Source organism: Mucor velutinosus (assembly GCF_035048745.1).
Source record: "Mucor velutinosus strain NIH1002 chromosome Unknown tig00001564, whole genome shotgun sequence".
Taxonomy (NCBI): Eukaryota; Fungi; Mucoromycota; class Mucoromycetes; order Mucorales; family Mucoraceae; genus Mucor; species Mucor velutinosus.
Window position 1 is genome coordinate 1,029,862 of NW_027041906.1, and position 21,566 is coordinate 1,051,427.

The 21,566-nt window shown below is 39.7% G+C and overlaps 8 protein-coding genes and 1 non-coding gene across 9 annotated transcripts; 8 read left to right on the forward strand and 1 right to left on the reverse strand.

Annotated features, from left to right (window-relative positions):
- The first annotated feature begins 1,667 nt into the window (after positions 1–1,667).
- ATC70_010608 lies at positions 1,668–1,749 on the forward strand. The gene has a single exon. It is a non-coding gene; the product is annotated as a tRNA-Ser (tRNA).
- A 1,192-nt stretch (positions 1,750–2,941) lies between these two features.
- Positions 2,942–3,697, forward strand: OPT8_1 (OPT superfamily protein; the record flags this gene model as incomplete). Its single annotated transcript, XM_064829821.1, has 2 exons — positions 2,942–3,259; positions 3,317–3,697. The coding sequence occupies 2 exons, from the start codon at positions 2,942–2,944 to the stop codon at positions 3,695–3,697; spliced, it is 699 nt and encodes a 232-aa protein (XP_064682323.1).
- A 1,191-nt stretch (positions 3,698–4,888) lies between these two features.
- RPS16_2 (40S ribosomal protein S16) lies at positions 4,889–6,373 on the forward strand (the record flags this gene model as incomplete). Its single annotated transcript, XM_064829822.1, has 4 exons — positions 4,889–5,416; positions 5,473–6,001; positions 6,059–6,231; positions 6,311–6,373. The coding sequence occupies 4 exons, from the start codon at positions 4,889–4,891 to the stop codon at positions 6,371–6,373; spliced, it is 1,293 nt and encodes a 430-aa protein (XP_064682324.1).
- Positions 6,374–6,785: 412 nt separating this feature from the next.
- On the forward strand, positions 6,786–7,517 carry ATC70_010611 (14-3-3-like protein; the record flags this gene model as incomplete). Its single annotated transcript, XM_064829823.1, has 4 exons — positions 6,786–7,050; positions 7,110–7,284; positions 7,340–7,449; positions 7,501–7,517. The coding sequence occupies 4 exons, from the start codon at positions 6,786–6,788 to the stop codon at positions 7,515–7,517; spliced, it is 567 nt and encodes a 188-aa protein (XP_064682325.1).
- Positions 7,518–9,111: 1,594 nt separating this feature from the next.
- On the forward strand, positions 9,112–10,687 carry sge1_3 (Global transcription regulator sge1; the record flags this gene model as incomplete). The annotated part of the gene is made up of 7 exons (XM_064829824.1): positions 9,112–9,214; positions 9,270–9,450; positions 9,519–9,545; positions 9,607–10,243; positions 10,305–10,361; positions 10,429–10,518; positions 10,583–10,687. 7 exons carry the CDS (start codon positions 9,112–9,114, stop codon positions 10,685–10,687), a joined length of 1,200 nt encoding a protein of 399 aa, XP_064682326.1.
- A 225-nt stretch (positions 10,688–10,912) lies between these two features.
- On the forward strand, positions 10,913–11,998 carry ATC70_010613 (uncharacterized protein; the record flags this gene model as incomplete). The annotated part of the gene is made up of 1 exon (XM_064829825.1): positions 10,913–11,998. The coding sequence occupies one exon, from the start codon at positions 10,913–10,915 to the stop codon at positions 11,996–11,998; it is 1,086 nt and encodes a 361-aa protein (XP_064682327.1).
- A 3,248-nt stretch (positions 11,999–15,246) lies between these two features.
- ATC70_010614 (uncharacterized protein) lies at positions 15,247–16,736 on the forward strand (the record flags this gene model as incomplete). Its single annotated transcript, XM_064829826.1, has 2 exons — positions 15,247–15,700; positions 15,775–16,736. The coding sequence occupies 2 exons, from the start codon at positions 15,247–15,249 to the stop codon at positions 16,734–16,736; spliced, it is 1,416 nt and encodes a 471-aa protein (XP_064682328.1).
- Positions 16,737–17,062: 326 nt separating this feature from the next.
- On the forward strand, positions 17,063–17,588 carry vps26_1 (Vacuolar protein sorting-associated protein 26; the record flags this gene model as incomplete). Its single annotated transcript, XM_064829827.1, has 2 exons — positions 17,063–17,269; positions 17,331–17,588. The coding sequence occupies 2 exons, from the start codon at positions 17,063–17,065 to the stop codon at positions 17,586–17,588; spliced, it is 465 nt and encodes a 154-aa protein (XP_064682329.1).
- Positions 17,589–17,738: 150 nt separating this feature from the next.
- Positions 17,739–21,357, reverse strand: FAP7 (factor activating pos9; the record flags this gene model as incomplete). The annotated part of the gene is made up of 12 exons (XM_064829828.1): positions 17,739–17,955; positions 18,019–18,146; positions 18,205–18,320; positions 18,373–18,643; positions 18,699–19,518; positions 19,582–19,623; positions 19,678–19,698; positions 19,757–20,092; positions 20,160–20,746; positions 20,803–21,014; positions 21,078–21,099; positions 21,151–21,357. The coding sequence occupies 12 exons, from the start codon at positions 21,355–21,357 to the stop codon at positions 17,739–17,741; spliced, it is 2,979 nt and encodes a 992-aa protein (XP_064682330.1).
- Positions 21,358–21,566: the final 209 nt, after the last annotated feature.

The following is a 21,566-nucleotide window of genomic DNA, read 5'->3' on the forward strand; positions in this document are numbered from 1 at the left end:
ATCAACTAATGTCTAATCATGCTAAAAGACAACTCCAGCAAGCTAATCATGATTTAGCTCTGTCTGGATGAATAATTAGACTCTCATCCGAAGTACCCTGATCTATCCTTTCTATAAGGATAATTAATATCGATCTAGTAGCATGTATCCGATAGGTACAGTCTTCTTAGTCTATATTAATAGTACATATCTGAGTGTATATCGCTAAGCATACATCTTTAGCATGTATCTGGATATATGGCATGTCTATAGCATATCGTATGCATGTCTATAGCATGTCTCATATATAGTACAAGTCTGTAGTACATAACGTATCTGTAGCTAGTATCACGGATATAAGCATGTGTCTTATAGCGTGATACCAACAATCCATAAGGCCCCAGTGGCCTGCTATTTATATACCATCTCAACGTAGTAGTCATTGACCACCAGGGATCTACCATATTTAAGCAAGCTAGATGCCCTGTAATAAAGAAGCTCTTTGCTTTCGTTTTAGATACAGTTGACAACTGATTATTATCATCGACTTATTATTACGAATTCATCACTTCAGATACGCTAGTACTATAAGATTCATACTATATAAGATATAGGCTATAGATGGCACCACGGACATGGATGACGCTATAGACTTATACTTGTATTATTCCGACATTGACTACGGATGTTTACCATATCTGGATACGCACCAAAATTAATGCAATATGAGCTTGTTGCTTCAGATATGCACTTCATGATCCACGCTATACGACACATGCTTATATCCGTGATACTAGCTACAGATACTTTATGTACTACAGACTTGTGCTATATATGAGACATGCTTGCAGTGAAATCGGGTTTAATGGATTTCATAAAAAAAATAAAGCAAAGGTAAAATACAATAGAAATCAACTGTATTTTATTTGTGTGTAAAATGAACTGAAGATCCTGGAATTGAGTAAAAAAAGAAGAGTATTTATACATTTGCATCTAGCTTGTAGGATTAGTGATGATAGAGAGCAATAGGTTCTGCTATTGCGATATCTGGCAAATGTTGTTGATGTTTGATTTAAAGTGGTAATCAATGCAAGAGCACTGGCCATAAGGGTCGATTTGAGTAACCTTGATGGGCTTCTTGGGTGAGCTATCGTCATAGCATGATTTAATGTAACCTTGATGGTTTAAAGTGGAATGTTTGTTATTGAAGTATGGAATCCTTTATTATCTGGGATATTGTGCAACTATGGCAGCAGGGCATAGTTGTCATATTTGAATATGCTTGTTATTAATTTGATTTTATTTGGATAAAGATAATATCTCTTATTACGACCATCATGGGTGTGATTGAATACACTGTGATCAGGAGTGATTCATTCACACGATGTGCGATATAAGCGTGTATCTTTACTTTAGTATTTTTAAATGGGTTTTTGATGTACATTTGAGCGCTTTCATTAATAGATCCAAATAGCATGAATTTGAATGAGTGCTATTTGATGAACTTTGGTTTTCAATTAAGTTGCGTTTGGGTGGTTATTTCATTACAAATCCTACTGTTCTAGTTCATTACGTAACAGTTGCAAAGATATAAAGGTGATACTGGAAAGTAAGCAAGGGAGCAAAGTTTTGCCTCAAAAGTTATAGTTTGAAATATATTATACTAAAAAAATTTCTAAATATAGAAAGTCGCTTTGTCCGAGTGGTTAAGGAGTATGACTAGAAATCATATACGCTCTGCGTGCGCAGGTTCAAATCCTGCAGGCGACGATATCTTTTTGCCTACTGTCCATGATGTAGTGTGTGTAGTGATCCAAAATTTTGATCCCTGTTGCAATCCTTTGTTCGTCTTTTCGGATGTAAGCAATGTATCTCCTTGAAGCTTTATAGATTAGATACTATAATGAATACCCTTTATTTTATATGTACTATTAACCAGTTGTCTTTTCAAATGTTGGATTTGCCATTGTTTGTAACAACCACAAATCATTATAACTTTCATAGCTGTATATCCAAACATGGTCTGACAAATGTTAACAAATTATATATAATTATCCCATCGATACAAGCATGGGAAGCACAAATCATTCAAAAAAGTCTATTGTGCGTGATAGGACCCATCTTTTCTTCTATAAATGTTCTTAGGTTGAAAGCCAACAAGTCCCGCTTCAACAATTGAGAAGCTGTAGATATCACATTGTATCATTATTACTGCACTTCATTTGACATTTTCACTCAGTGCATGTTGTACGAAAAACACATGGTGTGGCAATAATATCAATCAATGGAACCCTGCTACAATGTACATGACAAATCTCAGTGGCCCGTATTACAAAACGGAATAATGTGTGAGAGTCAATGAGGATATTTTCAAAGATATGTAGAGATGAACATTTCCTTTTGCTCAATCTACACCTTTGCAACCTCATTTAGTGTTACTTGAGTGTTTAAATCCGAGCCAATTATCAGGAAGGTATACAAGCTTTTTGTGAATGTTATCTTCTATACGGTTTGCTCATCCTTTAAATAAAGGCACCATGATTTTCTCTCTTTCCATTTCCCTCTTCCTCTTCTTCTTTACATTTGATCCACGCAATACAACATCAGCCACCAAACCTCTATCACCCCACCTCTGTTTTTTTTAACACGTTGATCTCTCAAGTGGAATCTGCCATCTTAATTTATACTAGTGCGCTTCGAAATCCTTATATCGTACGACGACGATACGAACAATAGCAACATGGTAAACGTCCTAGCAGCACATATAGTGAGCAACTCTTTCTGCTTTATATCGTCATTAGTAATCGCATATCAAGTCGTAAAGCGACCTAATAAAGTGCGACTTTCAATCCTGGGCTACAGCATAGTGACCTTGCCTGCATCAATTGTCTCCACTTTATCGTTGGAGGACATAGTGTCTCAAAGAGCCAACTCATTAGTCTATTTGGTGTCAACATTTATAATGTGCATCGCTCACTTTTTTATGGTGCTGGATGTTGGATATCGTTTGCGAATGGGTGAAGCTAATTGGAGACATCCTATGGTGCTGTCTGGCATCGCCTTCTCGGCATGTACAAGTACTCTGTTAATCGCCGAGATTATCATTTTAGCAATTAATTCAAGTGGTATGGAAGAGTATCCACTCAAAGGTGCATTCATCGCTGGTGTGATTTGCGCCATCATTGCTGGTTCATGTGTGTTTACATACACATTTATGCCTTTGCTGTATTGGAGGGAAAAGAGATTAAACGAAGGCCACTCAAGAACTACGGCATTAGGGGTTGGTATATGAAGTCCTGTCATTGAATACATCTAGCCTAACATTTATATGCTTTAGGTTTGGTTCTTTTTTATTCAAAACTTGTGGTATTGCATATACGGTGTCCTCTACGTCTGGTTTTTTATCATGAACTCCTGGAGCTACTTTAGTACACTCCTGGCAATAGACTACGCGCTTCGTTTCGTCCAAAATCTGCTGTACACCTGGCCTCCACCGAAGATTGTCATTGACTACTTGTCTTCAAAGTTACCCAACACTTCAATCAACTTATCAACACGAAAGTCCGGGAACAATGTCATGTCATCAGAACAATACAATGTAGAGGAAAATATTGAATACGATAACGGCAAAAATTTGACTGACACTGACAATAGAGCGCCTTCCGAACATACGATACATAGCTCTTATGGAAGTAAAGTAACCATAGTTACAAGATAGAAATTCAAGCTGTCCTCCTCAGCCTAATATACCTCGCACATTCATTATATCACCATGAAAATAAAGAAGAAAAAAAAAGTACTACCATGATTGGATATCACTGATTGATCTGATGCCAGGACCCAAGACACAAGTGCACAGGAGCCCGTGAACACTTCTTCTTCCAGAGTAACACGAAGTAGCTTGACAACTTTAAACCCTCATAACCAGCTAGTCTGTACGGCGATTGCTCAATATAAATAAACACTGAACTTCGGAGCAAACATCTGCAGATCAGAAGCTTTTCTTTCAAATGTTACGTTGAGCAAGGGTGCCAACTTTGCAAACTTTGGCCGAGAATCGGCACATGCCTATTCGCTGTGTAAGACGTCAGAACGATGAAAGCGTCTCTAGAGAATCTAAGAAATGCCAGTAGCACACAAATCACAATCCAATCACTGACAACAAAATCTCTGATCTTTCCGTTAATCAAAATGAAATACATGCAGCCTGATCCGTTGTTGGTCATGTTGATTCAGCACAGCATTTGCCACGTATTCAGTATTATATTTCTCAGATACAATGTGCTTGATCTAATCCGATCACGCGAACAGTCAAAATACTTGGTTTGATTTGTACAATCAAGTATTATATAGGCACACCACTTTTTTGCAAATCAAGTAATAGCAATCAACATACATGATCAAGCAAATTGAGGTTACTAGATATAGAACTAACGGAGCCTAATCATCTGAGCTATGTAATTTAAGGAGCAAGCAAGTTGAAACAAAGCATTGGTAAAAGTGATTGGAGCAATTACTGATTGATTGTTGCACTGAACACCATCTTGAATGAAAGCAGACTACATGCCAATGGCAAGTTGTAGTTTGCAGAATATTGCGATATTTAGAAAACCAGGAAATCAAATAGCCGTGATACGTCAAATACACATTTGACTCTTGGCAGCGTGACTCCACAGCGTATCAAGAAACAGGGCACACACAGATGGATGAACTGAGTTACGTTAAAAATAGATTGGCAAAATGAGTTCTCCTTTTCTTCTTGATATCTATACCTCTACTTTCAATAGCTCAAAGTATTATTCGTCATCAAACAGTATATTATCCTCTGGTCAACATATAACTTTCGCAGTGAGATTGATTGCTAACGACATTTTAGATAGAGAAAACGGTTACACACATATAATTGATCATGTCGAATTCACCTCCTCCAATTCCAAATCACAACGCCAACAACAATACCAGCAGTGCTTGGGAATCACTCGAACTTCACCAGCGTCGCTCTGTAGGATTCCAAAAGCTAAATTCAAATGATCCGTCACCCGCAGGAACACCTATGCCAGAGAACGAAAGATACTACTCCCCACCGCCAGGACAGCAGCCCTATTACAATGGGCCTCCTCCGCTAGGCCAGCCACCCTACGGTCAACCTTATTACAACGGTCCTCCACCACCACAAGGACAGTATTACGGCGGTCCAGTACCTCCCATGAATCAAGCCTATCCATTGATCCAAGTCCAAGAATCCCTCCCTTATGGATATGATAGACATCCCTTGATCCGCTTCTTCATCGGTCCAGTGCAAACACCTTACTTCAGTTACATTTCAGCGTTAGGTATGACGGCAATGCTGATTTACGAATTTGTGCGTATGCATAATTTGACAGGCGATGTAATTGAAACGAATCCCTTCAATCCCATGATTGGGCCCAGCTTCCAGGTTGGTATATTGCACAATGCAAAGATATATCGCCCTTTGCTGATTTCTCTAAACAGGTACTCGTCAATACAGGTGCTCGTTTTACACCCTGTATTCGTCCAGTTCCAAGCTTACCTGCATCAACAAGTATCAGTGATTGCTACAGAAATCCTACAGATACTTGCTCCATTGAAGAGCTGTGTGGATTTGGCGGATTCAAGAGTGGAGTTGCCGATCAAGCGTTTAGATTAGCGTTGCCCGTCGTCATGCATGCAGGTGTGGTCCACTTTTTGCTCAACATGCTTACTCATTTGAGATTGGGAGTCGATTTAGAACGAGCATTGGGTACCGTTCGTTATGTAGTGTTGTATGCCGCCGCTGGAATTTATGGTTTTGTGCTATCTGCCATGTTATCACAGAATTTAACTGCCTCAACAGGTTGCTCGGGTGCACTGTTTGGGCTGATTGGCTACATGTTTATTGATGTGCTGGTCAATTGGAAAGTCCTACCCCACCCGGTCAGGGACTTGATGAGTCTATTGATCTCCACCATCATTTCACTCGTTTTAGGTTTGCTACCGGGTCTAGATAACTTTGCTCACATTGGTAAGTCCATGGACCGGGCTATAGGGATATACGACTCACTTTACATGCGACGATTAGGTGGATTTGCAGTTGGTATTTTCATGGGAATGATGATTTGTCCTATGCGACCCATGGCTTCGAAAAAAGTGATTGTATTCACATGGATTGTAAGATGTGTGGCTTTGGCTATCTTGGTGGTGCTATTTGCAGTTTCTATTCGAGAGTTTTACTCAGCCGAGGATCCAAGCAAAGTAAGTTGCACATACCCTTTGACTATTTTGACCATTTTTGGCACATTTACTAACACTCTGCCCTTATTTCTAATCTTAGATTTGTCCCAATTGTAAATATCTTTCTTGTCTACCAGTGAACAACTGGTGTGATCCTGTTTAAAAATAGCCGAGTTATTTTCATCAATTCATGTATCATGTTTCTAGAGATTCCCCCCACTTACAAATTAAAGTTGACAATATCTTTATCAGATGCATTTTTCAGTCTAAAACCCTGTTAATGAAACTCCACATGAATTGCAGTTTTTCATTATCAGATCTAATAGAACTAAGGTTAATCTGGTAGATGTGTTGATGGCAAAAGGGTCATCATTTTACCTTGCATCATGGCTGGGGGGCAAGCGGATGATCTACTGCTGTCATATCACTGTTGTATCACCAGTTTGTTTGGGGGAGAGAAGGAAAAAAAAAAAAAAAAAAAAGACAGACCTATCTAAATCTGTAAATGACAAACAAGTATAAATACATTTGCGTTTGTGCTTTTTCTTTCATAAACCAACTTTCCCACTATCAAAATGAAATTCTCTGTTGTTGCCATTACTGCTGCTCTCATCGCCTCTGCCTTCTCTCCTGCTCACTGCAAGCCCACTCCTGAAATACCAGCACACGAAGCCATGAGTGCCATTGCATTTCTTTCTGGTCCTAATACCACCGTCTCTGGTACTGTGAGCTTCCATCAAGCTGATCCCTCAAGTGCCACTCAAATCTTTGCCAATCTCACTGGTTTAACTGAAGGCAAGCATGGTATCCATGTACACCAATTTGGCGATCTCTCCAATGGTAAGTGCATACATCTTATTTCATTCTATCAGCAAAAAAGCTGATCGATGATGCTTTAGGATGTATCTCTCTCGGACCCCACTACAATCCCTTTAACCACACTCATGGTGGTCCTGAAGGCGAGCAAAGACATGCTGGTGATTTTGGCAACATCATTGCTAATGCTGATGGTACTGCCACTCTCAACCTCACCATTGACACAATTCATTTAAGCGGTCCTTTCTCTGTTCTTGGGTAAGATATATGACAGACCCCACATCAACTCTGTTGCTCACATTTGAATGCATAGTCGTGGTATAGTCCTTCATTCTGGCGAAGATGATCTTGGCTTAGGAAACTCTCCTTTGTCCAACACCACTGGTAATTCTGGTGAACGCTCGGCCTGTGGCGTTATTGGCTGTAAGTTGAATGTTACAACACAAGAAAATTCTGTCCTAACATGCCATTTAGATGCTTCCACTGCTTAAATGAAAACGATACACTGTATACTTTTTTAAAATCCACCTGTCATCTTCTTTTGCACAATCGTTACATTATATATATATATATATATATATATATATTATCACATAAGTTTCTTAAATTTTGGGTTCCTTTTAAATAGATATTAATAAAGAATCCTGGCACCTATTTACATCTAATTTATCCAAGGGTTAACAAATCTGTTAATTGCAAATTGAGACTATCTTCAATGATACAATTTCAAGACCAAACTGCTCGATCACTAAATTTAGCTCAAACAAAATATTACATAACGATTATATGAATGTTTATATGTGTATCAGATAGCGTACATGTTTGATTCAAACTCTCTAAATCGAAAGCACCATTTTGTACAATGTGCCTCTACTTGTGTGATGCTTCATTCTTTTTTTTTCTACTTTATAAGCCTTCCCTTGCATTATCCTACTCTCCAAATCCGTGATAGAATATATGGTCCCAAGATAGATTAAAGAAGCAAAAGCCTGCTTATTAATGGCGCTTACAATCGCCTAGGTGCGTTGCAATGAACTTGCGCATGGAAGCGAGACTCATCAAGTGCTCGATGTTTTACAAATCATGCAACGATAAACACTTGGTTTGCGAAATATACTCAAATCAGGAATAGATCTACAAGCCTTCAGCCATGTGCGTTATTTTTCATACCACAAATTCGGGAGGCTGATGTGAGTACCTCAACTTTTGCTTCTTTTATATCGAAAGCAGATCTATTATTAGAGCAAACAGTAATGCCGTTAATGAAAACCAAGTTGTCATTTAAAGCCAACAGTAAGGGCTTTGGAGGTTGCATCTTGTCCTCCTTCAGTCTATCTATCGCTCTTTTATATGTGCCCGTTCATTTTACTCATGAGCAATGTCCGTGCCACAATAGCAACGATTGAATCGTACAAAACATTGGGGCTTTGAGCTAAATATACATATCGATCATGTTTGCATATCAGTCACTGGATGTTCATCAAGCGCAAACTCTGAAATAACGCTATGCTGAGTAGAGTGCATTTAACAGGTTTTATGAAATCGATCTGCCGTATCTTGCAGGCACTGAAGAGATTGGAAGCCACTACTTTTAGCTGCGCGCATTGATCTACGCGAGAAGTGTAAAACTAGATTGCTTGCAGAGAGCCAGCCTGACAAGAGGCTGTATTCTGTACATCCTAAAACGACTCGAGTTTTTTGATGTACATGTAGGCTGTCAAAGTTATTCATTCTATTTCACAGCATTAAACACGTTTATACAAACGTGTCAATGCCCCATCTTCACGTTTTGTAATTACTGGATAGCATCACAGTGAGCCTCTTTGATTTTTTCCACGATTAAAAAGACGCGACCAGGAAGCCTAACTGCAATGAGTCTTTATTCATGCCAACAACCAATGCTTGCATGGGCCTCGTAGCCATGCAGCAATGATGAAACTACATGCTGTTGCCCACATTTAAAGTTTTGGAAAACCCATTTTTTTCCTAGCTCTCTTTCAAATGAAATCATGTTTGAATTCAGGGAGAATGCGGGGGCTCTTTTTTCCCTTTCTTTCACACACAAGTGAAATACGAGACTACAAAATGGGATGGATACGTCTAGGCCATAACGTGTGCACAAAAAGACAACTCTCAATAACAAGACAGCTAAACTACAAGAACTACTACCTCACAAAAGGCGTGCACGGTAAATAGGACGTGCGATATCAGCAGATGGCATCGTACTCACAATGGGATGGTAGATAGTTTATTGAGAATCAACCTGGATAAAACAAATCAGCTTGTTGGTACATGTACAACACGAGGAACAAGAACATCCAACGAGGATAATTACAGCGTTGTATCGTTAGAGCTGCCTTCAAGTAAAAGCTTGTTGGAAATGAACAAGGACGCCAATCGTGCCTACTTTGGCATCTTTGATGGGTAATTATATTTGTGCTGTGTATCAATGGAGAGAACAGCATAAAGCTGAATTATATCTATCATGATAGACATGGCGGATCTGTGGTATCAGAATGGTAAGTCAAACAAGGATGGATAGAACCATACTGAACAAACTCAAAACGAAAGACGCTCTAGGTTAAGCAAGCATTTGCATGAACGCATTGAGAACATCAGTCTGGATGACTTTCACAGCACACTGGCGTATCTGCGATCTTACAGGGGATATTTCAAAAGATTCCCCATCCCAGGCCTTATTCGAGATTTCGTAGATGATCAGGGCAATCCCAAACCAGGTGTCGATGTGAATGATTTGACAGTAGAGCAGCGACTGACACTTGCCTTTTTGAGTGCGGATACTTCCTGCTTGAAGCAACTACGGGGCGGATTCGACGATGCGCATGAGGACAATGAAGGATCGACAGGAAGTATTGCTATCTTTGAACCTATTGATAAAAGATCTTTCTGGGAGAGTGATGAATATGACATCATTATTGGCCATGTTGGAGATACTCGAATTTTATTATGTGATTCGGCTACTGGCGAAGCAGTGCAATTGACAACTGGCGATCATCATCCAGGGAACCCTATCGAATCAACTCGGTTGAACAAGTATGGATTTGTGACAACAGACTCTTTTGGAGATGACCGTTGGATGGGCATGCTGGCGACGAGTCGTGCATTTGGTGATGCCAAGCTGAAACGATATGGAATATCAGCAGAGCCCGATATTGTCAGACACAAGATTAGAGTCAGTAACCCAGCGGCATTTATTGTAAGTAGTATTCAGGTGGAAATAGACTGGATTGCTTGCTGATAGCCCACTGATTGCATAGGTGCTAGTAACGGATGGTATTACCTCAGTCATGTCTGATCAAGAAATAGTTGATTTTGTAAGCACGCGAGAAGCTGGTAGAAAAAAGGAGGAAAATTTACATGCAAATACATTGTATTTTTTAGGTGAAGCAGCATAAGGATCCTGGCATGTCAGCAAAGAAATTAGTAGATGCAGCAGATCAATTACAAAGTGATGATAATACGACAGCGGTGGTAAAGATGCTCTTTAAAACTGGCATGAAAACAAGCAGTGAAACTAAGACTTTTTGAGCATTAGGTTGTCAGATTGAAGGATTGGGGCAAACGAATGCAGGACTATACCAAAGAGCTTCGAGCCTACAGACTGGAGAACACAACTATGAGTAGTAGACAATCATGGTAAAGTCACAGGTTGCTCTTGATATATTGCTTCTCAGCGCTTTTTATTTGTGTACAAAATAATTCTTATTTCTCTCTCTTTTTCTTTCTCTTTTCCTTTCTCTCTCCTCCCCCCCCTCTTTTTTACTTATTTATAACCCTCTTTCCATTTGTGTCGTGGTAGACAGACATTTCTCTTGATAGATTTCCTAGATCCAGAATAAAAACCTGATAAGATAACAGAGCCAAGATGATGACAGAAACATCATTGTATGAAGATGAAACCTACTTGGGAGGTGGACAATCTCTTGAAGACGAACTTCTCGGTAAAGGGTATTTGAACGAAGTGCCATTAGGCTCTTCTCTGGCCGCTGAACTCCAGTCTGCTACAAATGATCCCTTGCTGGATGATACCTTGGATGCAGCGCCTACAGACGCAGCCACAACTACATTGACAAGCAACAGCATTATGAACTCAACAGAAACATCATCTAAATTAGCCTCCATGGCAATGGACAGACGGTCTCTATCTTGTGAAGTCACTAGCCCTCTTTTATCACCACTCCAATGGTCTGCTTCTACCGGTCTTCGCAGTAGACGATCTTCCTTCTCCTCTTCATGGTCCTCCATCAACGATCCTGAAGATGATGATCCATTCGAGGTACTGAAAAGACAATTAGAGGATTTAAATACAGCAGTTTGGGAAACAAAAACCCTTCACAAGCGCTTATTGAAGACATTAGCTGTTGATGAAACACTCCAAGACCTCGTGACCTTTGCTCCACCCTTTGAATACGTTATTCAGTCTGTTATCAACCTCGTTGAACGCAAATCTCGCGACCGTGAAAGACAAACAAGCTATCTGCGCAATCTGGATGGTGCACTCCGAAAAGAAACAAGCTGGATGTCGATCGAAGCACTGAAAGAATTGGAGGCATTGTTGGCATCGATCAAAACAACTCTCAACGACAGCAACTACTCCTATGAGAATCCTTTACCAGCTATCAGAAATCTAACTATTGAAACCAGTGCAGCAACCGAATCGCTTGAAGAGTTGAAAGAGATCATGTATGTGAATAAACGACAGGTGCAAGAGTTGAACTCTCGACTTCGATCTATTGCAAAAACCGTGCACGAAGTTAGAAAAGACATGCGAAGGATCAACAAATTCTTGGAAGAGAAGGATGACGAGGATCCCATCGTACTAGAGAAAGGTGAAGCAGCCGAAAGAGTCAAAGAGATTATGTGGGGTTTGGATGATTTGGATTTAGAATCAACAAAGAAGCTGAAGCAAATGCAAGTTTTCTGGGAAACTGCTCAGATATCATGCACTTGAATATAACCTCTTTCTTCTCATTTATATCTTATTCTATATATCCCATACCTCTCTTTCCTTATTATATATCTTTGAATAAAATCATAGCTTGATGATTACCTACCTTCCCTCCATAGGAAAGACTATTAATACCAAATAAAACTCTAAAATGAAATCTGATGTTCAATATGAAATCTTAGTTCCCAGCTCAATGTGGATTCATATTTGCAAGAACGAGGAAAATTTACTTTTAATACGACACTAGACGTATTATTGCAAGTTTTTGTTTTCAGTTACACAATGAATATACTATGTAAGACCATTAAAATAGTACTGAAATGCTTTGGTACCTGAGGTTTTTGATGAGAAAAGAACACATTCATTGTGATGTCTTGGATGGATACAACAGGCTAACTCTTTTCACATCAAGCAAACCTATCTTGCCCCTTCTTTACACTATTCATGATGTCTGTTACATACATTTCAAGTTCAGAGGTACATGAAACATCATTATTTAGCCTCTAGTTTCCAGGAGATATTGGAAATATGTACATGTTTGATTTTAGTATTCATGCTTCAAGGGGTAGCAAACATTAAAAAAAAAAGGCAGTTGATTCACTTTCTTTGCAATATGGTCTTTGAATTTGATTTGTCAAGGGTAAATCTACTACAGAGAAGGCTGCTATTCATAGTCTTTAACTTGATTTCATCAAGATCAAACGCATCTTTGCTATAAACTAAAAAAAAAAAAGACAACAGAGTATAACTAAATCACTTTCTATGTAATGTCACAAATCAAAGAGACCCCATACCATTCCTCTCTGCCATGGGCATCAAATGCTCTTTCATGCCCTTTGGATCTTCAAAACACAAGTCGAGGCAGATGTGTTTGTGACACATGCCAGAAATAAACAGGAAAGACGACAGGACATCAGCGAAATTATGGTGCATAACGAGGTGCATATAAAGGTACTGGCTCAACTTGGTTTCATGTACAATCATTCGCGTGTTTGAGCTGCCTTGGATTTGAACTTTTATCAGACTAGCCATCCCAAGTCCAACAAACGAGCTATATCAGCTGGAAGATTTATTTGATATTCCAATCAGTGCTTTACTATTTCGTAACTGATTGTTGTCCTCATACTTGCTTGAAATGATATTATGCGGACGTCAGGAACTGAGAAGACCTTCTTCCACTGATCTAATGTAAAAACACATTTAAGAAAGAGCATCATTATGCTAGTAGCACTGTTGGTCAGTTAACAAAGAAGAATCCAAGAAACAGTCAGTATGATGTCTACATATTAGAAACTTTGACAGGCTTAGCTTTTGACCAGTTGTTCTTCTTACAATGCTTATCCTGGGTCATAGTCAATATGGTATAATGTGTTCTTCACTATCATTCATATGGGAAATTCCGAACTTAAAGCGCACAGAAATGTAATCGCACCGTGATATCAGCTATCAAAAGCAGCACTAAATCTCGATAACTTCACCTGTGATTGTGAATGTGACTATGCTAAGCTGCTCCAGGTATGTATCCATGGAAACAACTCATATAAAAGTAGATAATATACTTGTGTTGCCTCTTATTGATCGATAGAATGCCAAAACACAGCCAAAATTGGATGCATTAGATGGGCAATTGCTCGAATTAGAAGCTGATTTGGACTGTGAGAGTAACACCAGGCAATTCCTCTCGACTAGCAGCTGCTTGCTGGTACATTTCTTCAAAATTTTTGGGACCAAAAAATCATCGCTAAAAATCACCCAAAAAGAACGAGGTATCCCTTTACCGAAACATTAAAAATTAGTTCATTGCGTTTTTGACCCCAAAAATGAAGACTTTTGCTATAGCACATATAAGATCAAATGAATTCTAGCGATTCAGGGCAACATGTGAAACCTCCTTTGTAAGACCTTTTTATATGAAATCTCAGAATTTGGGCAGAAAACACTAGTATATATTTTGGATGATTGCTCAATTTTCTTGATCAAAAAGTTTATTGTGATTAGCACCATTGGATGCAACGTCAAAAGTTGTCTCTACATGTATTAGAGAATAGGGTACGGAAATTGTAGTTTCTATAGTAGAATTTGCTAAAAACGATAAAATTAAATTTTTTTTGTATCAAATCAAGTCGATTTTGGATGTTTGAGAAACGTATATTTAAAACTCCGATATATATTGTGCTATTGCTTACAGAGCTTTACTTGGCAGATAATATACATTTGTTGATCATATGAACAATAATATAATGTATCTCAAAATCATCATTATCATAATTTAGACATATTACTCCAATAAGAAAGTTAGATGCCTCATATTTATATATTAATTAAATAGTTGGATAGTCAAAATAAATAAATAAATAGTACCTTGAGAGGCTCGACATTTTATAACGGTATCACTAGTTGCATCGCCCATAGTTACTATATGAACTATCTCTGAACTACTTTTGAGATTCGTTGTCAGCTCCAAGTAGAAATAGCCTCTATGCATTTCTTTGACAGATAGCAATATGTACCAGTTGAATTCATAAGATTAAGATACATGAAAACGAACATTACTTCAAACGTCTCACGAACGAACAATTTGAGAGAGATGTGAATCGAGAAGAGAATTTAGCCCAATTTTCTATAAAAGAACTATAACGGTAGTATCAATATCAAGAAAAGAGCGAGTGAATATACCAAACTTTGTTGTCGCTGAAATTTTGATGCACTTGGAGACGAAGTTCAAAATATAGGATGGTTCACACAATCAGATCGTGCAAATGATGATACCAGGATGCCTAAAGATTGTTCCAGAGACGAAGCAATAGCTTGGTTGTTCAGGTTTGGGTATCCAACGAATAAAAGTCATGACACAATTGCCCTCTTCGATCAACAAGTAAATAATAAGCAAGGACCAAGCATTTAATACAACATTGAGGCGTTTTGTTTCCCTCCTGAGCCAATGTTTGTGAATTTCTTGGCTGCAAAATCCATGTATAAACGAACTTTTACACCTACTATATCAAATGATTTTACTGGCCTTTATGAAGCTGTTGCCACTAGTAACTGCTGTATCCGTAACATTTGATAAGTGTCCTTGTACAAATTTACGGCATGATGCATCTTCGATCTTGGCGGAATACAACTGTTGTAAGTGTAACATCATAACGCTAAGCTCGTCACGACTCGGTTGGTTTTCGATTGAAAAGGAAACTATAAAAAGAAATCCCACCTCTCTTTTCTTTTGGCATCTATCTCTTTTGTATAATAAAATGGATAACAATTTCATAAATAATACTTTTACTTGGGCTTTGGAAGATACCTCAGCAAACAAGCAGAATAACAATGAATGCAGCATCAATCAACAGCAACAACAACAGCAAACTCAAGAGATTGTCAACTTATCTGATGCTGATTTGTTTCAATTTCTGCTCGGGGAAGAGGCTCATCAAGCAGCCATGACTCAAACTCATTCCGTATCTCACCACACGGATGAAGATTCATCGACAAATGAAGACCTTGCCATGAAAGAGAAGCCCACTTCTAGTAGCACTACTAGAAAACCCAAGAGCTCAAATGGACCTCCTGCTACATCTACAGGCCGCTTAGATTTTAGACCCATCCATGATCATATCCCAGAATCTCAATTGAAGGCGATGACATCCAAAGAACGCAGACAATTGAGAAACAAGATCTCTGCTCGCAACTTCAGAAATAGACGAAAGGGTAAATTTTGCAAAGAATATGGCTACAAACCTTAAAAGGAAATTAGCTGACGAATCCATGATTACTTGTTATAGAATACATCGGCACCTTGGAAGATGAGCTTAATCAACAAAAAGCGGAGAACAGCCAACTCAAATTGGAATTGAAGTGGGCCAAGCAAAAGATGGAAACATTGCAAAAGGAGAACGACAAGCTGCGTGTAGAATTAATGCTCGGTGGCATCAATTTGCCTACTGCTACTACCACGCCAGCACAGCCCACCACCATGTCAGTAGCCACGACAAACACATCTCCTTATCTGTTTGACTCCACAAATCTCCTCAACTCTACCTTGAATCTCTCCAACACATCCTCCTCCTCTTCATCCGACTCCACGCTCTCCTCTCCACCTAATCTCTTCACCGACTTTCCTGACAACTGGGATTTCGTACTTCCTGCCGAAGACCATCAAAACAGAGATACTTACTTGTCCCACGCTGTTGTGCCTAACTGGAACATTAATCATGTCCTTGAAAAAGAGACGTCCACTGCCATGATCACTACTCCTTCCGCTAATCTGATTCAACAATATCCTCTCCTCGCTCCTGCTTTGATGTCGATCGTTCTGGCTCATACAATGACCATGAGCACTGATGAAATACTGGCTACTGCTAAATTGAATCCTTTGCCTCCTACACATCTTGGATTCAATGAGAAGGATCCCTTCAACGGTTCTACCATGATGACCGACAAAGAGGCCAAGGCTGTGTGGGATCTCTTGGAGCCTTTGACATTGATGCAATCAAGAAACGAAAAGCTGGCCATTCAACCAAGTGACAGGAAGGCACAAACCACACAATCAAGCACAGTAAACCCTTTCTGTCCCCTTATGTGGGTTCAAACCAGAATTTGCAGATATCTTTGTGAATTTGCAGCTAACTACTGTACAACAAACACCCTCCCATCATCAACAGCAGCAGAGCAAGACTCTACCAAGAAATTTGTGCTTTGCAGACAATTCCAAAAAGCCAAGCGCTACATCACTGCATGCCAATAAGCCTACATTTATTCCATCACCCCTCTCCTTTGCCATTCTAATCTTTGCTTTTATTCCTCTTTTGTACATAGACTTTCATATAATAATTCATTCGCCATTCAATAAACATGGGAATTTACCATTCTTTTATTACCGTGGCATTCACTGAGAATCATGGCACGAGAGATGGCATTTCATCAGAGTGGTAGATACCCTCAGAGCAGTAGTAAATCAAGCTGGCCTGATGATGATAGGCCAAATGAAGGTATTGAACAACCGCGTTTCACCAAAACCACCCACACATTGCAAATTTTAATTGGAATCCATCTCTTTCTCTTTGTATAATAATGTCACGTACTATGAAGTATATTACAGGTCTTGTGCTGGCCACTGCATTTACAGCATTAGTCAGTGCTGCTGGAGAGGAGGATGTCTTTGAATTACAACCTGAAATCCACCACGTCTTTAGAGCAGCTGAAAAGATGCCTCCTGCCAGTTTCTCCAAGTTATTCACACTTATTACCTTGTCTCCTTGGCTCGTTCTTCTTGGAGGTGTAAGTATCATGAATGAAATAGGGTTGTAGGCCATGTTTTTATTCAGCTGTATTATGATAGTGGCTCCAACTTGGCATCACACCAGCCAAAGTGATTTCAGAGCTCGTCTCAGGTCCAACAGTTCGTGCAGTATCCATCGCTGCCTTTGTCACATCATTACTCGCTGTCGAATACCTCTTTTACCTTTATTGGACTCAACTCAACTTGTTTCAAACTTTGACTTATTTGAGTGGATTAACTGTCATCACCTTCTTTGCTGGTCAACGCGCTTTAAGTTCAATCCAGAGTAGAAGAATTAGTAATGAATTGAAGAAATAAAGAGGGGAACGAGAAGAATATCAATGCTTTATCATCTATCATTTTTTACATTTACAGGACGATCACTATATATAATGGCAGTAAATTCTGCTGTAACATCCTTGTCGTGTGTGGCCAGTACAATAATATAGCCTAGTCGTCAAGCTTGCGTTAGTATATTACATTCATGATACCGACAGAGATGCTGTGTTTACCCATTTCATTTTGACTCAATACAACATCACCAGTGGCAACACCTTGAATCACATTGGTATACGGCCCAGAAGTAGCCAGTTCTCTACCGAAAAGCTCTGTTGGATGCTTTTCGTATATTGTCACATTCATGGATGGCACAGAATCAGAGTCGTTTTTGGCTTGAAGCCTCACTCTAGATAATACATCTTGTTAGTATCGAACTCTCAGCGATGCATACGTATGTTGAGATATTTACTTGACTGTAGTGAGCTCTCGTATCTCTAAAAGATAGCGCGGATTCTTGCCATAGTTTCCAAAACTAGGACATCCCATTGCACTGTATCCAATGATCCACTCACCATGAAGAACCTTCTTGAACATACCCTATATACACAGTATAAATGGCGTATTTTCTTAGAGGCAATCTAATTGCAACACTTACAGCTCCCTCAGCTGGAATAGCTTCCACCTGAACATTGATCGTACTTGCTACAGTGAGAATGAATTTGCCCAGTAATTCAGCTTCAAATGTGGAGGCAACAACAGTGTAATCACCAGCTAGAGACACACATGAGATGCCGTATCAATTTTCATACCAAAGACTACTTACGCTTGATATTTGGCAATTCACAGTAGCAAAATCCATGCCTGTAGGGACCAGATTCTGCCAATATGTCACGCACGGATACACTTGATGCTCGTTTACCACCTTCCACCAGTAATAGATGGACAGCAAAGTCCTTTTGTGCTTCCAACTGCAATAAAAGGCCGACAGGAACAGACCCTGTATTTGGGATGGTGATCTTCCATTGTGGATTATTCAAATAAGTCGAATTGCAAGCATTACCGCCTGCAGTTTGCTCTGTCCACTGGCTATGCATCTATCCAATATAGCATAAGTTTACACATTTTGGAATACATGCCGTCTAATCATACCTTTTGCTCGATGGAATATCGCATAGGCACTTCATTCAACTTGAACGGTGCCAGTGAATAAGCTCTCAGTGAAAAGTAAAGCGAGCGCTCCTTCTCATGCTGAGAGACAACAATGGTATAGTCGCTGATCCCAGGTGGTGCGTTGAATCGAACGAGAATGTGCGGACTATTGACATAGGTGCCTTCTTTGAATGGCGTGCCTGGATAGTAGATTCTCTCTCCATTGGTATTATTGTAGACGTGCAAAGTAATGTAGTCTGTGTTTTCCTCAGTCACTATAATATGCTTGGATAGCAATAACCACACTGCTGCAGGCTTCTTGTCTGGTACATTGACTCGCAAACTGAATTGTGGGTTATAGCCCAGACTGTACACATCCTTCTTTGGCCCCACATGTTCTGGCCATACTGAATGCAACACCCAGCGATGTGTAAAGAGCTCTGGGTTCCAGTTGAGATGAATCGACGTAAAGTTGGAGCATACAGACTCGAAATCAATCCAGAAAATACCATCGTCGTTCTTCTCGGCTGCACCAGGATCGAAATTCAACGATTCTTTGAGCTCTGTTGTCCACACATTGGTATCCAAATGGCTGTACGGTCCACGCCATCTTTTGTGGCTCCATGGGTTTTTCACTTGAAGCAGTCGTTTTCCCATCACCATTTTGATATCAATCACGGCATAAGCGTGCGTTGGCACCAAACCCAAGCTGATGGCTTCCTCCTCTGTCATCTCACCTGTAGCGATTGTCACCAACACATCGCCGTATTTGATACCATCCAGAATACGATCCCACACATTATCCGCCACAAAGTTTTTACTAGAATAAAGGGGTATGGTGTCAATGGCAGGTTGTAAATATCCGTCAATCCTGAAAGCTTACTCATAAATAAAGATGTGCTCTGGAATCCAACCTGTCAAACAACTATCAACTTTCATTAGCTAGCTAGATCCACATACTCTTTTGGACTATACTCACTGCAAATCGATGCCTGAATTTCTACAATACAGTGTTAAGCACGTTATTCTCCTTTCAAATGATGCAATGATTTACTTACGATCCAGGGAAGTCATAGCCTCCCATCAGCTTCATGTAGGCCTTCTCAATGATGCTCGCCCATAATTCGCCCTTGTTTGTTGAGAACGTGCACATCAACGTCCCTTCTCTCGATACTGGCAGCATATCATCCACTACAACTTTTCGAGCAATGCCATTATATACAAGTTTGATGACATATTTTCCATTAGGGTTATAGCACGGCTGGCCTTGCTTGTTTTGTGGGTATATACAAGAGGTGATCAATTGCTTTTTGAACTTTTGCTCGTAGGCAGCAGCTACACATAAGGATGCCACAAACGAACAATCCGTTACAATGTCTTGGATAATACTTGTGCTGTAAGAGAAAGCCCGTACGTTATATGCCAGAAACCAAACTAGCAAAGCCCAATTAACATGCGTACCTTGATATCAAACAAATCAATTTTGGGTATTTCATAATATCAGCAGGCCTCTTCCAACCGCCAAATTTCTCCCTTTGCTTCTCTGACAGTCGAAGAGACCCTTCTGGGTCCAGATATTTTTTTGCATACGAGAATTGCTCTTTCAAGTCTGTCTCGTCAATCCAGGGCAAAAACATTTTGTCATTGACATTGGAGGTATATTTCAGGACTTCGATTTCTGAAGAGGATAGTTTCTGAGTGATGATGTCGTCTGTGGGACAGTGTGGTTCGATAGACAAGATGGAGGATATGGATGAAGAGCGATGGTGCATACTGTAGAGAGCTGGGCGTTCTGATGCGGACGATGACGACCGAGTACGCAACGGTGGCGATAATTTGTCGACACTGAGCAAGTTGATGCTTCTCTTTAGCATCTCTGCTCTGTCCAATGCCCTGGTGAAATTCTCTCGAGCCTTCAGTTTCTCTTCTGAATCGTTTTCGTACAGCTTGAATGCTTTGAGAAAGAGCTCAGCTGCATCCGAATAATATTCGAGTGCATGGTCTGTGTTGCCTTGGCTTTCATTTAATTCGCCCTGATCAAACGAAAACTGAAAGATGCCAGATATAAGTATTGGGTTTTATAAATGCCTACTATAGGACTCACCTTTGCTCTATCATTATAGTCGTCTTCTTCTGTTCTAACTATCTCGGAATCAGTCGAGTCGCGGCGTTGCTGATATGGTGAATTCTCGTTAATGTACAGCGATGTCGAAGCAGCTCTGGTCGTCTCCATGTATCTCTCTAACTGCTCTATTCTATGCTTGTACTCGTTCAATTTTTGTATCATTTTGTTTTGATCCATGCCATTGTTTTTATCTAATATCGTGATGGTTTCTTAAATTTGATGTCTAGCCACGAATTTTCAAACTCTTTGATTACCTTTGAGCAACTCTGCAAAATTCTATACAACGCTATCAGTACTTGTACCTGGCTAGATGTATGAATGGCTTACGTCTATCACTTTTTGGTAAGCTTGCTTAGCTTCTGTGTATTTAGCTGAGGTATCTAGTTTGACAGCATGGAGCGCATTGGAATATGCTTCAGCGTATAGTTTTTGAGTTTGCTGGCTGGAGGATTTGAGTAGAATAATTGTGCGCAAATAATGTGCCAGTGGTATATGGTCAGCCTGAGAAGCTTTCGTCTCTAAAGAGTGCTTCATGAAGGCATAAAATGATGCACCTGCTGAAGAAGAAGAAGAGAAATGAAAGAAAAGAAAAAAAAAAAAAAAAAGCTAGAATATAATCCTTTGCCCACATCTACACATTTAAGAACCCAGCAATTGTGTTTGAGGCTCGTTCATTTGCTTGATTCAAGTGTTGTTAACACAAGCACTGGCGTTATAGGAAGGCCTTCATTCTCCTCTGCAAG